This window comes from Rana temporaria, chromosome 12 (genome assembly GCF_905171775.1).
Source record: "Rana temporaria chromosome 12, aRanTem1.1, whole genome shotgun sequence".
Taxonomy (NCBI): domain Eukaryota; kingdom Metazoa; phylum Chordata; class Amphibia; order Anura; family Ranidae; genus Rana; species Rana temporaria.
This window is the reverse complement of record NC_053500.1, coordinates 143,020,277-143,038,097: the sequence shown is the minus strand read 5'-3', so window position 1 is coordinate 143,038,097 and position 17,821 is coordinate 143,020,277. Positions and strand designations below refer to the sequence as shown.

At 45.2% G+C, this 17,821-nt stretch overlaps 1 protein-coding gene across 1 annotated transcript; it reads right to left on the bottom strand.

Annotated features, from left to right (window-relative positions):
* Window positions 1–1,909: 1,909 nt before the first annotated feature.
* SOCS3 (suppressor of cytokine signaling 3) lies at window positions 1,910–6,834 on the bottom strand. Its single transcript, XM_040331037.1, has 2 exons — window positions 6,692–6,834; window positions 1,910–3,179 (listed from the first exon to the last, which is right to left on the bottom strand). Exon 2 carries the CDS (start codon window positions 3,110–3,112, stop codon window positions 2,513–2,515), a length of 600 nt encoding a protein of 199 aa, XP_040186971.1. The 5' UTR covers window positions 3,113–3,179; window positions 6,692–6,834; the 3' UTR covers window positions 1,910–2,512.
* Window positions 6,835–17,821: the final 10,987 nt, after the last annotated feature.

Genomic DNA, 17,821 nt, shown 5'->3' with positions numbered 1-17,821 from the left:
ATATATATATATATATATATATATATATATATATATATATATATATATAATACTTTTTCTAAAAATATAATAACTTTATTTTATTAAAAAAAATTACCTCTAATTTTACTTTAGTATTATTATTATAATTTGTATACATTTTGAATATATATATATGTGTGTGTGTGTATATATATATATATATATATATATATATATATATATATATATATATATATATATATATATATATATATATATATATATATATATATAATTTATTAAAAATGTATAAAAAAGTTATTATATTTTTACAAAAAGTATGTTATATATATATATACACACACACATATATAATAATAATAATTATAATAATAATAATATATATATATATGGCAGAGTGGGTGGACCACTTGGTCTTTTTGTATGTTAATAGGGAGGAAGAAATATCCCCCATTATAGAGAGTTCCCCCCTTACTTCCCGGGACAGGAAGTGAAAGAAAATCTCTCTGATGGGATGAAGGAAGAAAAGACAGGCCCTGTAAAGGGTTCACAATTCTTCCCACTCCATCCTCAACTAAAATAAATAAATATGTTTCATATCATTTAAAGTATAACTAAAGACAATTTATTTTAGTTTTGGAGTGGGGAAGGATTAGAACCCCTGTCATTTTTTTACTCCGGTCTCTGCCCCCCATTGGGGAGATTCGCCCCTCTCTATTTGTCCTGAGAGTGACAGAAAATCCCAAATTTTGAATTGTTGTCACCAAGACAGGAATAGAAGGTAAATCTTCCAATGGGGACACTAGTTTCTGGGATTTCCTCTCACTTCCTGTCTTGTTATGGAACAGAAGGTGAAGGGAAATCTCCCCAATAGGCCACCGTGACAAGGTCCTAATCCTTCCCTGACCCTAAAGTTGGCCATAGACCAATGATGGTGAACCTCGGCACCCCAGATGTTTTGGAACTACATTTCCCATGATGCTCATGCACTCTGCAGTGTAGTGGAGCATCATGGGAAATGTAGTTCCAAAAACATCTGGGGTGCCAAGGTTCACCATCATTGGTCTATAGCCAACTTTAGGGTTAGGGGAGGATTAGGACAGTGAAGGGGAATCTCGGCACCCCAGATGTTTTGGAACAGCATTTCCTATTGTGATCAACTACACTGCAGAGTGCATGAGCATCTTGGGAAATGTAGTTCCAAAACATCTGGGGTGCCGAGATTCCCCTTCACTGTCCTAATCCTCCCCTAACCCTAAAGTTGGCTATAGACCAATGATGGTGAACCTTGGCACCCCAGATGTTTTTGGAACTACATTTCCCATGATGCTCCACTACACTGCAGAGTGCATGAGCATCATGGGAAATGTAGTTCCAAAACATCTGGGGTGCCAAGGTTCACCATCACTGTCCTAATCCTCCCCTAACCCTAAAGTTGGGCATAGACCAATGATAGTGAACCTTGGCGCCCCAGATGTTTTGGAACTACATTTCCCATGATGCTCCACTACACTGCAGAGTGCATGAGCATCATGGGAAATGTAGTTCCAAAACCTCTGGGGTGCCGAGATTCGCCATCACCACTCTATACTCCTTGTACCTCCAGCCACACATAAACACACGCACACTGAAACTTCACAATATTTTTTTTTTTTTCTTTCAAAAATAGGCTTTTTTTTATTATAAATAACCAGGATGTGTAAAATATAAATAAGTGCAAATGTCCGTGGTCTGTGTCTCCCCCGTGGGGGGACACCGTGTAAACATCCGCGAGGTCACATTCCGCCCCCGGCTTCTCTATCTGGTCCATGGCCTCCTGTGCAAAAATCCAAATTCTGCATAGATCGAAAAGAATCCTTCCCATTGTCCGCCAGTCATGTGACTTCTTCAGTTTTGCCATTTTTATTTGTGTGTGTCTGTTTTAGAAGTTTTAGACAGAACCTTCTTGAAGAAGAAGCCAAGTCACTTTTGTGCAAAACTTGATTCCGCTGGAGGTCAGAAATTCTCTGCTTCTTGTGCATTGTCTCCACGCGTTTCGTCCGGCACCCGCAACTGGCAAATTGCGGATATTCTTTACATATACCGGTAATGCCCTGCAGTGCGCGCCCTCTGACCGTTAGCCCAGCAGCAGATTAAGGCTACGTAGGTGAGAGTATAACAAAACTTCCATCTCACTGTTGTGGACATACCCTGAAGGACAGACGTTCCCGTTCTAGGCTTACATCCGGAACCCCAACGTAAGCCCTCCCTTTCTTTTTGTCTCACACCCAGCATGCAATGTAAACGGAGGGCAATGTCCACAGTCTCTACAGTCTCTGGGTGTCGTCGAGTATCCGCCTGAGTATCGTCCTCTACCTTTAGGCACTTGGTGAAAAACAATTGGACGCAATCCCATAAGATATCCGTGTGCCCAGTGCTACTCCCTCCATGAATACCACTCATGCTCCATTTTGTTGTAGTCCTGCTCGGAGCCTAGGCCTCTCCATATTATCTCAGGTTTGGTTCTTTGCCTCCATTGCGGCTTCTGCGGCTATACGGGAGAGTCATATTCCTGGAGAAAGTCTTTGATGGGCAGAGGTAGCTGTTCTCGAGCCTCGAAGCCTTCCAGTTGTCCATTGACCGCTTTCCTGCAGAGGTGCTGCAGCGAGGAGACGCTGGAGGACAGAGGCCTAGAGAGAAGCAACGGGACGCGCTCGCCGCCGGAATAGATATAGTAGCAGCGCCTGTTGCTGTTGGCGGAGTCTTTGGCCGGCATGTAATGCCGAAGGAGTTTCAGCACGCAGTCGAACCTCGGCACGGGTTGCGAGCTGCGCGGGTCAGTCTGTAGGGAGAATCCGCACGGTTCGCACTGGATGCGCAAGTTCTTGGTGCCGGATTCGGTTTTCACGCTGAGAGTGAAGAAGTGGCGGTTGTCGGAGCTGTCCCTGATCAGGAAGGTGCCGGCGGGCTCCGGGCTGAGCAGCAGGTTGGCCTGGCTTCCTGTCACCGTACTCCAGTAAAATCCGCTCTCCTGAAGTTTGTGGACCGCGCTCAGCACCAGGTTGTACTCGCTGCGAGAAGAGAAGGTCTTGAGCCTCAGGCTAGAGTCCAGCGCCCGGCTCATAGTCGGGAACTTGCTCTGCGTGACCATGACGGTGGGAGCCAGCTTGGCAAAACCTTGGGGCGCCCAACCCTTGTGTGGACACGATGGCTGTGACCTGAAAAAAGGAAGAAAAAAACACCATGTTAGTGCATCGTAACAGACAATGAAGATAAAACACAAAAACCATGTCAGTGCATTACAGAATAAGCCAATGAAGACAAGAACCAAATACCATGTTGCTATGACGTAACAGACTGCGTCAATGAAGACAAAACTCGCTATGCTCGCCATGATGTTGCGCCGTAACAGACAACGCCAACGAAGACCAAACCCAAATACTATATCAGTGCAAGACAAAACGGACTAAGCCAATGAAGACAAGAACCAAACACCATGTTGCTGTTCCGTAACAGACTGCGTCAATGAAGACAAAACTCGCTATGCTGTGCACCACGTCACAGACTACGCCAATGAAAGACCAATGGGGAAAGAGGTCAGCGCACCTCATAACGGATTATGCCAATGAAGACTAAAACCGAACACCATGTTCGTGCACCATAAGACCCGGTTCACACTGGCGCGACTCGTCAGGCGACACAGCCGCCTGACAAGTCGCGTCCCATTGTAGTGAATAGAACCGTTCTAATAGGAGCGACGCAAGTCGCTCCGACTTAGAAAAAGGTTCTTGTACTACTTCGGGGGCGACTTGGGGCGATTTGCATTGACTTCTATACAGAAGTCATTTTGCAAATCGCCTTGGAAGTCGTTTTCAGGTCGCCTGGCCGAGTCGCCCCCGAAGTCGTGCCGCCCCTGTGTGAACCGGCTCTTACAGACGACACCAATGAAGACTAAAACCAAACACCATGTTCATGCACCATAACAGACTACACCAATGAAGACTAAAACCAAACACCATATTACCATGCCGTAACGGACTGCGTCAACGAAGACGAAACCCAAGTACTATGCAGGTGCGAAGCGTGAAGGACTACACCAATGAAGGACCAATGAAGCAGGATGCCAGTGCACCTCATAACGGTCTACACCAATGAAGACAAAAACCAAACACCATATGGCTGTGCCGTAACAGACTGCGTCAACGAAGACAAAACTCAAGTTTTATGCCACTACACCACAAAACGGACTACGCCAATGAGGAAGGATGTCAGTGCACCTCATAACGGGACTATGCCAATAAATACAAAAACCCAACACCATGATGGTGCGCTGTAATGGAATGCGTTAATGAAGAAAAAAAACAAACAAAATGTTGGTGCGCCGTAATAGACCTGCGTCAATAAAGACGAAACGCAAGAACTCTGCATCACGTAACGGGCTATGCCCATGAAACAACGAATGAGGAAGGATTCCAAAAATCAACATGTGTATTGCATTCATTATCTACAATGTATAATAAAAAGTAAAAATAAATAGGCAAACCAGAAATGGCGGACTGTCATCAATCCTCTATTTATATCCCCCCGGGCCTAAGACCAACTCCACCTTCCCAAAGACTCTAATCCCATAAAACCTCGGCGGGGAGCTCACCAACTCTGCAGATGGTATTTAGTATTCAAGTTTTCCATGGGCCCATTGTAACCAATAGAAGACGGCACCATTCGGGCAGGAAGAATGCAGCGTGCCGTCCACTTGGGTATTCCGTGGGAAGCTGAGCCTACATCTCCCTCATGGCAGCAAAAGCAAGTCTGAACATTTCCATCTTGGCAAAAAAAAAAAAGCGCTGGAATCCGAAACAAAAGAGCTGAAAGATCCCACTTAGAAGATGGAAGATTTCTCCGCCCCGCTCCTATGAATATCACATTATTCCGGGTTTTACTGAACTCCTCTGCAAACTCCTCTCACCCCATGGGTGCCCCAAGCAACCAGTAACCTTTGCACCATCCGAAAAACTCTCCCATTGCTCAAAGCTTTTTATTCTTCTTTCTCTTTCCTTCTTTCTATCTAATCTGTTGTTCTTTCTTTCGTTCTCTAGACTAACTGTAAACTTTGTAAAGTACACTCTGGAAGTTTCTGATACAATGTTACATTATATAAATTGCCATTTTGTTACACTGTAGATGATAAACTTTGCTGCAAATTCTATTTATTTATTTTATTTTTAATTATTTTGCTTTCTTTTATTCTTTCTTTCTTATTTATCAATCATATTTATTCTCTATCTAGACTTGCACTATAGAGTTAGTAGAGTTTCTGGTACAATGTTACAGATATATCGTTGACATTTTGTTACATTGTAGAAAATAAACTTTTCTGTGAATTCTATTTGTTTATCTTTCTTTTTCTTTCTTAATTATCTATAATATTTTGTCTTTATTTATTTCATTTTTTATTTATTTATTATTTTTTTTGCTTTCTCTCTCGTTTTTCTTTCTTATCTATAATATTTTGTCTTTATTTATTTATTTCATTATTTGTATTTATTTATTTTTGCTTTCTCTCTCTCTTATTCGTTTTTCTTTCTTAAATATCTACAATATTTTGTCTTTATTTCATTCTTTTTATTTATTTTTGCTTTCTCTCTCTCGTTTTTCTTTCTTAATTATCTAAAATATTTTGTCTTTCTTTCTTTTATTCCTTTTATTTATTTATTCTTTCTCTCTCTCTCATTCTTTCTTTCTTAATAATATATAATATTTTTTAATTTCCCTCTCTCTCTCCAGACTTGCACTATAAAGTTAGTAAAGTTTCTTTTGTTACGTTATAAAATTTAAATTTTTGATGCATTGTATCAATTCTTTCTATTTATCTTTCCTGCAATTATCTATAATATGTATTCTTCCTTTTGTCTCTTTCTCTCCAAACTTACAAGTTCCTAAAGTTTCAGATACAATGTAACCTATTTCTACCATCGCCCTTCTGTTACGTTGTAAATGATAAGCTTTGCAGTGAATTCTTTGTATTGGGTTTATCTTTCTTTCCTTTCCTGCATTTATCCAAATGTATTCTTTCTTTGTCTCTTCCTCTCTCTCCAGACAAATTCCTAAAGTTTCGCATGCAATGGAGTTGATTTACCAAAACTGGAGAGTGCAGAATCTGGTGCAGCCAATCAGCTTCTAACTTCAGCTTGTTCAGTTAAACTTTGACGATAAAACCTGGAAGCGGATTGGTTTGCATGCAGAGCTGCACCAGATTTTTGCACGCTCAAGCTTTAGTAAATACACCCCAATGCAACACATTTCTATCATTGCCCTTCTGTTACATTGTAAATGATAAGCTTTGCAGTGAATTCTTTCTGTTTGTTTATCTTTCTTTCCTTCTATAACATTTATTCCTTCTTTGTCTTTCTCTCTCCAGATTTACAAATTCCCAAAGTTTCTGATACAATGTTACGTCTTTCTACCATTGCCCTTCTGTTACATTGCAGAGGATAAGCTTTGCAGTGAATTCTTTCTCTTTGTTTATCTTTCTTTCTTCTAATCTGTATTAATCTATAATATTTATTCTTTCTTTGTCTCTTTCAAAGACTTCCAAGTCCCCTAAAGTTTCTGATACAATGTTGCCTATTCCTATCATTGCCATTCTGTTACATTGTAGAGGATAAACTTTGTCCCCCTCAGTCTCCCTTTAGAATGATCCGGATTATTTGTAGGATTCCATGTTCCTTACCTGATGAATTTTCGGTATCTGGTGGAAGACAAAGGCAGTAAAAAAAAAAGAGAGCTGAATATTCCGTGTGAGCAGATTATAATCCAAGGTTGTGCTTCTTCGACTTACAAAACCAGTGTGTAACTCCATGAGATCACACACACAGTTCTTATACAGTAAGAGCTCCTCCCCTCCCCCCCCCCCTCCTCTCCTCCCCCCCCCTCCCCCCCCCCCTACTGGCGGCTCTATTCCTGGAAGAGGTTCTTCCTGTAATGTTAATGCTGTGTATCATACACACACACACACACACACAGCTTGCTGACGGCAGCCTTCCAAATCCTCCCTATTCCTGGCAGCGCTCGCGGCCGAGGCGTCTCCCATTCTGTAAAAGGGGTTTCCTTCCAAGAATGGCGGGGACACACACGCTGACCGTGACCGATCGATCATTGTTTTCGCTCGACGACCAGAGAATATGGCAAAAGATTTCCTTTTACAGGAATGAATCCTTCCCGCGGGGCGTATTTGCAGTACGAGGGCGCTAGGGCGCAGCCAGTCAATGGTTTAGTTTTTCCTTGCACAGGCTCTTGAAGTATCCCTTTTGCTGGTCGCCGTAGACGCGGCGGAGGGTTTCGTTTGATTCTTATGGCGACCAGCAAAGTTTTAGCATGGTGGAAAATTGTTAATACTGTAAAGACACAAAAAAACAAAAACAACAAAAAAAAAAAAACCACACAAGATATGATGAATAGAGAACCCCTTGTCCAATCACTGAGCCCCCACTGAGATGTCCCCCACCACCTCTCGCCATAGGCAGTAATGCAACCGATCCGCCCAACTGATCAGTGCAACTTCAAGCACAAAAATCTTGAATTTTTATATATTTTTATTTATATTTAAATACATATAAATTCACTTTTGTGTGCATCAAATGCCTTTGCAAAAACTTGCAAAAGTAGCAATGACATCATCACTGTGCTGTATATATCCTGTATAGAGAGGGGGCGGAAACAAGACCAGTCACCCTGCACAAGGAGAGAGAGAGCAGATCTGAGCAGACCCATTGCAGGCTGCCTGCAGAAAACTACAGGAGGGGGCGGAGTCAAGACCAATCACCCTGCACAAGTAGAGAGCAGGGCTGTGGGAGGGACCTGGCATGCTCCACCCACTACAGGCTGCCCGCAGAAAACTACAGGAGAGGGCGGAGACAAGACCAGTCACCCTGCACAAGGAGAGAGAGCAGAGCTGTGGGAGGGACTCAGCAGGCTCCACCCACTAGAGGAGGGGGCGGAGACAAGACTAGTCACCCTGCACAAGGAGAGAGAGCAGAGCTGTGGGAGGGACTGACCTGGCCCCACCCACTGCAAAAGGGGGCGGAGACAAGACCAGTCAACTTGCACAAGGAGACAGAGCAAAGCTGTGGGAGGGACTCACCGGGCTCCACCCACTACAAGAGGGGGCGGAGACAAGACTAGTCACCCTGCACAAGGAGAGAGAGCAAAGCTGTGGGAGGGGCTCACCAGGCCCCACCCACTACAGGAGAGGGGCGGAGACAAGACCAGTCACCCTGCACAAGGAGAGAGAGCAGAGCTGTGGGAGGGACTCAGCAGGCTCCACCCACTAGAGGCTGCCTGCAGAAAACTACAGGAGGGGCGGAGACAAGACTAGTCACCCTGCACAAGGAGAGAGAGCAGAGCTGTGGGAGGGACTCACCAGGCTCCACCCACTACAGGAGGGGGGCTGAGACAAGACCAGTCACCCTGCACAAGAGAGAGCAGAGCTCTGGGAGGGACTCACCTGGCCCCACCCACTGCAAGAGGGGACGGAGACAAGACCAGTCATCTTGCACAAGGAGACAGAGCAGAGCTGTGGGAGGGACTCACCAGGCTCCATCCACTACAAGAGGGGGCGGAGACAAAACCAGTCACCCTGCACAAGGAGAGAGAGCAGAGCTGTGGGAGGGACTCACCTGGACCCACCCACTGCAAGAGGGGGCGGAGACAAGACCAGTCATCCTGCACTAGGAGAGAAAGCAGAGTTGTAAGAAGGAATCAGCAAGCCCCACCCACTGCAAAGATGTGGGAGGGGCCTAGCAATCTACACCCACTGCAAGCTGACTGCAGACAACAACAGGAGGGGGCGGAGACAAGATCAGTCACCCTGCACAAGGAGAGAGAGAGAGCACAGAGCTGTGGGAAGGACTCAGCAGACCCCACCCACTACAAAGCTGTAGGAGGGGCCTAGAGGGCTACACCAACTACAGGCTGACTGCAGAAAACTACAGGAGGGGGCGGAGACAAGACCAGTCACCCTGCACAAGGAGAGAAAGCATAGCTGTAGGAGGTGCCAAACAGACTCCACCCACAATAGTCCAATTCAATAAAACAACCAAATTCTTCATTGCCTTGAAAAGTCCCCGATTGTGTGTGTGAGAATTGTGTCCAATCGTCTCTTATGCCTCAAATAAAAATAAATACAATTAAACAACAAATAAATAAATATAAATATCAAAAATGATGCTGTCTGTACAGCACAGGAAGTGCCAATGTATGATATATAATAGAAGGTATAAGACCAACAAATGCAGAGAAAGTCGTTCTATCATCACCTTCAATGTATGATCATTATTACTGACAACCCAATATAAGATTACTGGAACAATCTCCTTCCATCCTGTGAGCGCTGCCTGCCTGCTGACCGTCTCTTTCCACAACTTCCTGGATTCCCAGCATGCTTTGCAGCTTCTCCTCCATTTTCTAAGGACTACATATCCCATGGTACCTTGCTGATTCCTGCACTGACTCCTCCTCTCAGAAGGCAGGCTCTGTGAAATGTGGGCAGTTACAATGCTCTGCAGAATCCAATGCATCCGTTTAATAAGAGCATTTTTCTTTTATAAATGTGGGTGCAATGCTCTGCAGGCTTCAATGCATTCATATAATAAAAGCACATTTTAAAATTTTATGAACGCAGGTGCAATGCTCTGCAGGCTTCAATGCATCAATTAAATAGCGGCACATTTCTTATTTTATAAATGTGGGTTGCAACGCTCTGCAGACTTCAACGCCTCTTTTTATTAATGGCAAATTGTGGCAGGCTCTGTGAAATGTGTGACACGGCAGTGCCTACAGAAGGTTGCAATGCTCTGCAGGCTTCAATGCATCCATTTAATAATGTCATGCTTTTTATTTTATGAATGCGGGTGCAATGTTCTGCAGGCTTCAGTGCATCCATATAATAGCGTCGGATCGCTTATGTTATGAATGTGGGTGCAATGTTCTGCAGTTTTCAATGCGTTAATTTAGTGAATGCAGGTTTCCTATTTAATGAAAGCGGGCGCAATGCTCTGCAGGTTTCAATGCCTCTTTTTTATTAAATGCAGATCAATGCCTCCGTTTAATAACGTCACATTTCCTATTTTTCATAAATGTGGGTGCAATGCTCTGCAGGCTTCAATGCATTCATGTAATAAATGCAGATTTTTTATTTAATGAATGTGGGTGTAATGCTCTGCAAGCTTCAGTGCATCCATTTGATAACGGCAGATTATTTATTTTATGATTGTGGTGCAATGCTCTGCAGGCTTCAATGCATCCATATAATTAATGCACATTTTTTTATTTTATTTAATGAATGCGGGTGTGATGCTCTGCAGGCTTCAATGCATTTATATAACAAATTATTATTTTTTTAAGAATGGGGTGTGATGCTCTGCAGGCTTCAATGCATTCATATAACAATTTTTTTTTTTTAAGAATGCGAGTGTGATGCTCTGCAGGCTTCAATGCATTTATATAACAAATTAATTGTTTTTAAAGAATGTGGGTGTAATGCTCTGCAGGCTTCAATGCATCCATATAATTAATGCACATTTTTTTTTTTATGAATGTGGGTGTGATGCTCTGCAGGCTTCAATGCATTCATATAACAATTTTTTTTAAGAATGTGGGTGTGATGCTCTGCAGGCTTCAATGCATTAATATAACAAATGACAATTTTTTTTTTATTTTAGAATGTGGGTGTGATGCTCTGCAGGCTCTATGCATTCATATAACAATTTTTTTTAAGAATGTGGGTGTAATGCTCTGCAGGCTTCAATGCATTCATATAACAAATGATTATTATTATTTTTTTAAGAATGTGGGTGTGATGCTCTGCAGGCTTCAATGCATCCATATAACAAATGACTATTTTTTTTATTTAAGAATGTGGGTGTGATGCTCTGCAGGCTTCAATGCATCCATATAACAAATTACATTTTTTTAAAGAATGTGGGTGTGATGCTCTGCAGGCTCTATGCATTCATATAACAAATGACAATTTTTTTTAATTTATTTTTTTAAGAATGTGGGTGTAATGCTCTGCAGGCTTCAATGGATCTATATAACAAATGACAATTTTTTTTTTTTTTTTTTAAGAATGTGGGTGTAATGCTCTGCAGGCTCTATGCATTCATATAACAAATTATTATTTTTTTAAAAATGGGTTGTGATGCTCTGCAGGCTTCAATGCATCTATATAACAAATGACAATTTTTTTTATTTTTTTTAAGAATGCGGGTGTGATGCTCTGCAGGCTCTATGCATTCATATAACAAATGCACTTTTTTTATTTGTATTTGAATGCAGATGTGATGCTCTGCAGGCTTCAATGTATTCATATAACAAATGCACTTTTTTTTTAATTTGATGAATGCGGGTGTGATGCTCTGCAGGCTCTATGCATTCATATAACAAATGATTATTTTTTTGTATTTTTTTTAAGAATGTGGGTGTGATGCTCTGCAGGCTTCAATGCATTCATATAACAAATGCACATTTTTTTTTGAAGAATGCAGGTGCAATGCTCTGCAGACTTCAATGCATCTATTTAATAGAGGCAGATTTTTTTTTTCTGGCTGTGTGCGTTGGCCTGGCGTTCAGCTTTAAGGCGCCTGTGTCATGACGGGGTTAACGCGCAGCGCTGGTAATGATTTTTTTTTTTCTCGTGCGTCCCCGTGCCGCGGATCTCCGGCCTCCTGTAACTACACAAACACGCTCTCCTCTTCTGGGAATCGGGGCTTTGAAAACACAGCTGCGGCCTCTTCAGGTGAAATGGAAACCATGTGCCTGGGGCGGCGTGCAGAGCGGCGGCGGCGGACGGCTCTGGCACTGGAAGAGGACAGAGGAGAGTTTTCCCTGCGATTGGGCGATGAATGGGGCTCAGTGTCTTCACGCCGGGACGGCGGCAACGCGCGGCCTCAGATAAACCTGAGATGAGCGAAAGGAAAGAAGTATGAAGAAGAAACGGAAAAAAAGATTAAAAAAAAATAGTCGGTATGACGTTAGTGCTCCGGGGGGGTGCCTCACATTCCTGGGGTGTGCGCCATCCAACGCCGGCACGCCGCATGGCGATTTCCTGTCATGTGAGATGGATTCCTCATTGGATCCACCATAAAGTTGACCATACACTGTACAATCTCCCAACAACTGAAAGGACGCGCCGCGATTGGTACACATCATAGGGATTGTACAGAAATTGCTCACCATACATGTTACAATCTGGCCATACAATCAATGTTAGATTTTCCAAAACTCTGTAATATGAGGACCTACTGAAAACGATCCAATAAAATTTTATCCAATCAGTCAGGCCCTTCCGCTACATAGTTGTTGGCAGATCTAAAAAATTGATTGTACAATCAGATTGTAACAAGTGTGGTGAGCATACGCCTTACGATCTGTCTGTACAATTAATGTTAGATTTACCAAATCTACGTAATATGAGGACCTACCTCATTTATCTGATCAATTTGCATCCAATCAGGCAGGGGTCCTTACACTACATCGTTTTTGGTGAATGTAAAGGAAATTGTACAATCAGCTATGTAGACTAAAGGTGACTATACACCAAACAACCCGATTGTACAATCTCCTGTAGACAGCTAGTTAGACTAAGCCTAGGTTGAAAAGAGGTGGTTCCAGGGCCGGGACATGGGGTGGGTAGGAGAGTTAGGTGCCCTTGTTCCTGGGCCAGGATGAGGGGTGGGCAGGAGAGGCAGGTGTCCTGGTTCCAGGGCCGGGACAAGGAATGGGCAGGAGAGGTTTGAGCCCTCGTTTCGGGACAGGGGGTGGGTAGGAGAGTTAGGTGCCCTTGTTCCTGGGCCAGGATGAGGAGGTGGGCGGGAGAGGCAGGTGTTCTGGTTCCAGGGCCGGGACAGGCAGGAGGGGCATGTGTACTGGTTCCCTGACCAGGACAAGGGGTGGGCAGGTGCCCTGGTTCCAGGCCCGGGACAAGGAATGGGCAGGAGGGGTTGGTGCCTTGGTTCCAGGGCCTGGGACAGGGGGTGGGTAGGAGAAGTAGGTGCCTTGGTTCCAGGGCCAGGATGAGGGGTGGGCAGGAGAGGCAGGTGCCCTGGTTCCAGGGCCGGGACAGGGGGTGGGTAGGAGAGGTAGATGCCTTGGTTCCAGGGCCGGGATAAGGGTTAGGCAGGAGAGGTTTGATCCCTGGTTCCAAGGCCGGGACAGGGGGTGGGCGGGAGAGGCAGGTGTCCTGGTTCCAGGGCCAGGAAGAGGGGCAGGTGTCTTGGTTCCCAGTCCAGGACAAGGGTTGGGTAGGAGAGGCAGGTGTTCTGGTTCCAGGGCTGGGACAGGCAGGAGGGGCATGTGTACTGGTTCCCTGACCAGGACAAGGGGTTGGCAGGAGATGTCCTTGTTCCAGGGACATGATGAGGATTGGGCAGGAGGAGCAGATGTCCTGGTTCCAGGGCCAGGACAAGGGGTGGGCAAGAGAGGCAGGTGCCTTGGTCCCAGGGCTGGGACAAGAGGTGGGCAGATGTCCTGGTTCCATGGGGGGGGGGGACAAGGGGTGGGCAGGAGAATGAGGAGTGGGCAGGAGTTTTGGTTCCCGGTCCAGGACAAGGGGTGGGCAGGAGAAGAAGGTGCCTTGGTTCCCGGGTCAGGACAAGGGGTGGGCAGGAGAAGCAGGTGCCTTGGTTTCAGGGCTAGGATGAGCGGTAGGCAGGAGAGGCAGTTGTCCTGGTTCCAGGGTCGGGACAAGGGGTGGGCAGGATGGGAAGGTGTCCCGATTCCCCGACCAGTACAAGGGGTGGGCAGGAGAGTCAGGTGCCCTGGTTCCAGGGCCAGGATGAGGGGCGGGCAGGTGTCCTGTTTTTTAATTGCCGAGACTAAGGATGGGCAGGAAGGGAGGGGCAGGTATGCTGGGCACAGCGGAGCAAGGAGGGCAAAGAATGGGCACAAGGCATTGCATTAACAGTGGGAGAGGGGGGGTGCCGTATCCTTGCCCTGAGCGCTAGACGAACCTGTCCTGGTACTGCTAGGTTATTGCACATTTTGACGTGTATGTTGCAGATACAGCAGCCCACTACCCACGAAAAATGCAGAGAAAGAAGCCCCTCCCAACTGTTTTTTTTTCAGAACCGCAATGCGATTTTCTGCAAGAAATCCTCAACCTTTTTTCAAAAACGCGTGGCGCAGAACCACATGGATCCGCGGCTCCAATGCGTTTGCACCATTGCACTTGGGTGTCAATGCGCGGGAGTGCCATCAAAAAATCAATGGTACCCCTGCAAGTCAGCTAAGGGGCAACGCGTTTCTGTGCAGTTCCTGTGCGATTCACATGCAGTCCCTAGTGCGTAGCGGAAACGTGGGTAAAAACATGCGTTTCTGCAAACAGGCTAAACCGCGCAATGTACTTGCGATGCCATTATTTCTCAATGGCACTGCAAACGCGAGTAGCAGTTGTGTATTTTCCCACACATTTTCCATGCGACAAAATGCACCAAAAAAAGTGCAAGATCGCGCATAACTCACTTGGCTCGCGTCCAGAGTTCGGTATAGGAGCTTCTTTGGTGCGTTTGTGGAGCGGAGAGATGGCCGTTCCAAAAATGTGTTAAAAAGCCCCCAAAAAAAAAAATTATGCGATAGCGTTACTCAAGTGGCCAATCAATGACCTCCCCGTACGCGTTGTGTCAGAATGACAATAATCATGGCAAATAACAAGCACCTTGTGTATGACGATACCTGCTGGTGACGAAGCCAGTTCAAATAAGTGGCCCACTCCAAAAAAAAAAAAAATTGTGACGTGGTTGCGTCACTCAAATGTGTCTAATAAAGGACCCTTGTACGCGTTGCGTCACAACGTCAGTTATATCACATAACAAGCGCCTTGTGTATGACGATTCCTGCTGGTGAAGTGGTCCATTCGAATGAATGGCCCACTCCAAAAAACAAAAGGCCCCAAAAACGCGACGTGGCAGCGTCACTCAAATGTAAATGGGACCTAATCAACAACCCTCGTACGCGTTGCGTCACAGTGCCAGTGATCAGGCCAAATAACGAGCGCCTACGCGTAAGACAATTCCTGCTTTTAAAGAGGCCCATTAAAGTGAATGGCCCACTCCAAAAAACAAAAGGCCCCAAAAACGTGACGTGGTTGCACCACTCAAGTGTGAATGGGACCTCATAAACGACCCTCGTACGCGTTGCGTCACAAGGCCAATAATATCAAATAACAAGCGCCTTGTGTATGACGATTCCTGCTGGTGACAAAGCCAGTTCAAATAAGTGGCCCACTCCACAAAAAAAGCCCAAAAACACGACGTGGTAGCGTCACTCAAATGTACACAGAACCTAATAAACGACCCTTCTACGCTTTGCGTCCCCACGCCAATAATCACGCCAAATAACGAGCACCTTGTGTATGACAATTCCTGTTTTGAAGAGGACCATTCCAATAAATGGCCCACTCCAAAAAAAAAAGCCCCAAAAACACAATGTGGTTGCGTAAGTCAAGCGTGAACGGGGCCTAATAAACGACCCTCGTACGCGTTGCGTCACAGCGCCAATAATCACGCCAAATAACGAGCACCTTGTGTATGACGATTCCTGCTGGTGAAGAGGCCCATTCAAATAAATGGCTCACTCCAAAAAAAATAGCCCCAAAAACATGACATGGTTGCGCCACTCAATTGTGTCTAATAAACGACCCTCGTACGCGTTGCGTCACAACGTTTAATTATATCAAATAACAAGCGCCTTGTGTATGAACGATTCCTGCTGGTGAAGTGGTCCATTCGAATGAATGGCCCACTCCAAGAAACAAAAAGCCCCAAAAACATGACGTGGTTGCACCACTCAAGTGTGAATGGGACCTAATAAACGACCCTCGTACGCGTTGCGTCACAAGGCCAATTACAGTGCCTTGCGAAAGTATTCGGCCCCCTTGAACTTTGCGACCTTTTGCCACATTTCAGGCTTCAAACATAAAGATATAAAACTGTAATTTTTTTTGGAAGAATCAACAACAATTGGGACACAATCAGGAAGTGTAACAAAATTTATTGGATATTTCAAACTTTAAAAAAATAAAATGAAAAATTGGGCGTGCAAAATTATTCAGCCCCTTTACTTTCAGTGCAGCAAACTCTCTCCAGAAGTTCAGTGAGGATCTCTGAATGATCCAATGTTGACCTAAATGACTAATGATGATAAAGAGAATCCACCTGTGTGTAATCAAGTCTCCGTATAAATGCACCTGCACTGTGATAGTCTCAGAGGTCCGTTTAAAGCGCAGAGAGCAAGGAACACACCAGGCAGGTCCGAGATACTGTTGTGGAGAAGTTTAAAGCCGGATTTGGATACAAAAAGAATTCTCAAGCTTTAAACATCCCAAGGAGCACTGTGCAAGCGATAATATTGAAATGGAAGGAGTATCAGACCACCGCAAATCTACGAAGACCTGGCCGTCCCTCTAAACTTTCAGCTCATACAAGGAGAAGACTGATCAGAGATGCAGCCAAGAGGCCCGTGATCACTCTGGAGGAACTGCAATGATCTACAGCTGAGGTGGGAGACAGTGGGGTAGATTCAGTAAGCAATTGCGTCTGCGTATCCATAGATACGCAGCGTAATTGCTTAATTGCGCCGGCGTATCGACTTCTCCTGATTCGGAAAGCTCGATAGGCCGACTGCAGCCTAAGATATGACTGGCTCTTATGTCGTCGTATCGTAGGCTGCATTCTTACGCTGGCCGCTAGGTGGCGTTCCCGTAGTGGTCAGCGTAGAGTATGCAAATTGCAATACTCACGCCGATTCACAACCGTACGCGCGCCCGGCGTTCGAATTTTACGTCGTTTGCGTTAGTCGGTTTCTGCGTAAGGCTGCCCATGCTATTAGCAGGAGCAGCCAATGCTAAGTATACCCATCGTTCCCGCGTCGCGATTTTTGAAAATGACGTCGTTTGCGTAAGTGAATCGTGAATGGCGCTGGACGCCATTTACATTCACGTTGCGACGTCATTTACCGCAATGCACGTCGGGAAAGTTTCCCGACGGAGCATGCGCACTACGTTTCGGCGCGGGAACGCGCCTAATTTAAATGATCCACGCCCCCTACGGGATCATTTAAATTACGCGCGCTTACGCCGGACACTTTTACGGAACGCCCCCTGCAAATTACGGAGCTACTGCTTCGTGAATCAAGCGTAGCGCAAGTAATTTACGGAGGCGTAGCGTAAAAACGGAACGCTGCGCCTCCGTAAGAGTGTGCAGCCCTACCTGAATCTACCCCTCTGTCTATAGGACAACAATCAGTCCCTGTATACTGCACAAATCTGCCCTTTATGGAAGAGCGGCAAGAAGAAAGACATTTCTTAAAGATATCCATAAAAAGTGTAGTTTAAAGTTTCCCACGAGCCACCTGGGAGACGCACCAAACATGTGGAAGAAGGTGCTCTGCTCAGATGAAACCAAAATCTAACTTTTTGGCAACAATGCAAAACGTTATGTTTGGCGTAAAAGCAACACAGCTCATCACCCTGAACACACCATCCCCACTGTGAAACATGGTGGTGGCAGCATCATGGTTTGGGCCTGCTTTTCTTCAGCAGGGACAGGGAAGGTGGTTAAAATGGATGGGAAGATGGATGGAGCCAAATACAGGACCATTCTGGAAGAAAACCTGATGGAGTCTGCAAAAGACCTGAGGCTGGGACGGAGATTTGTCTTCCAACAAGACAATGGCCTGGATTCAAGAAGCAATTGCGCCTGTGTAACCATAAGTTACACGGCGCAATTGCTTACTTGCCCCGGCGTAACGAATGCTCCTGATTCAGGAACCTCGTTACGCCGACAGCAGCCTAAGATATGCGCGGCAT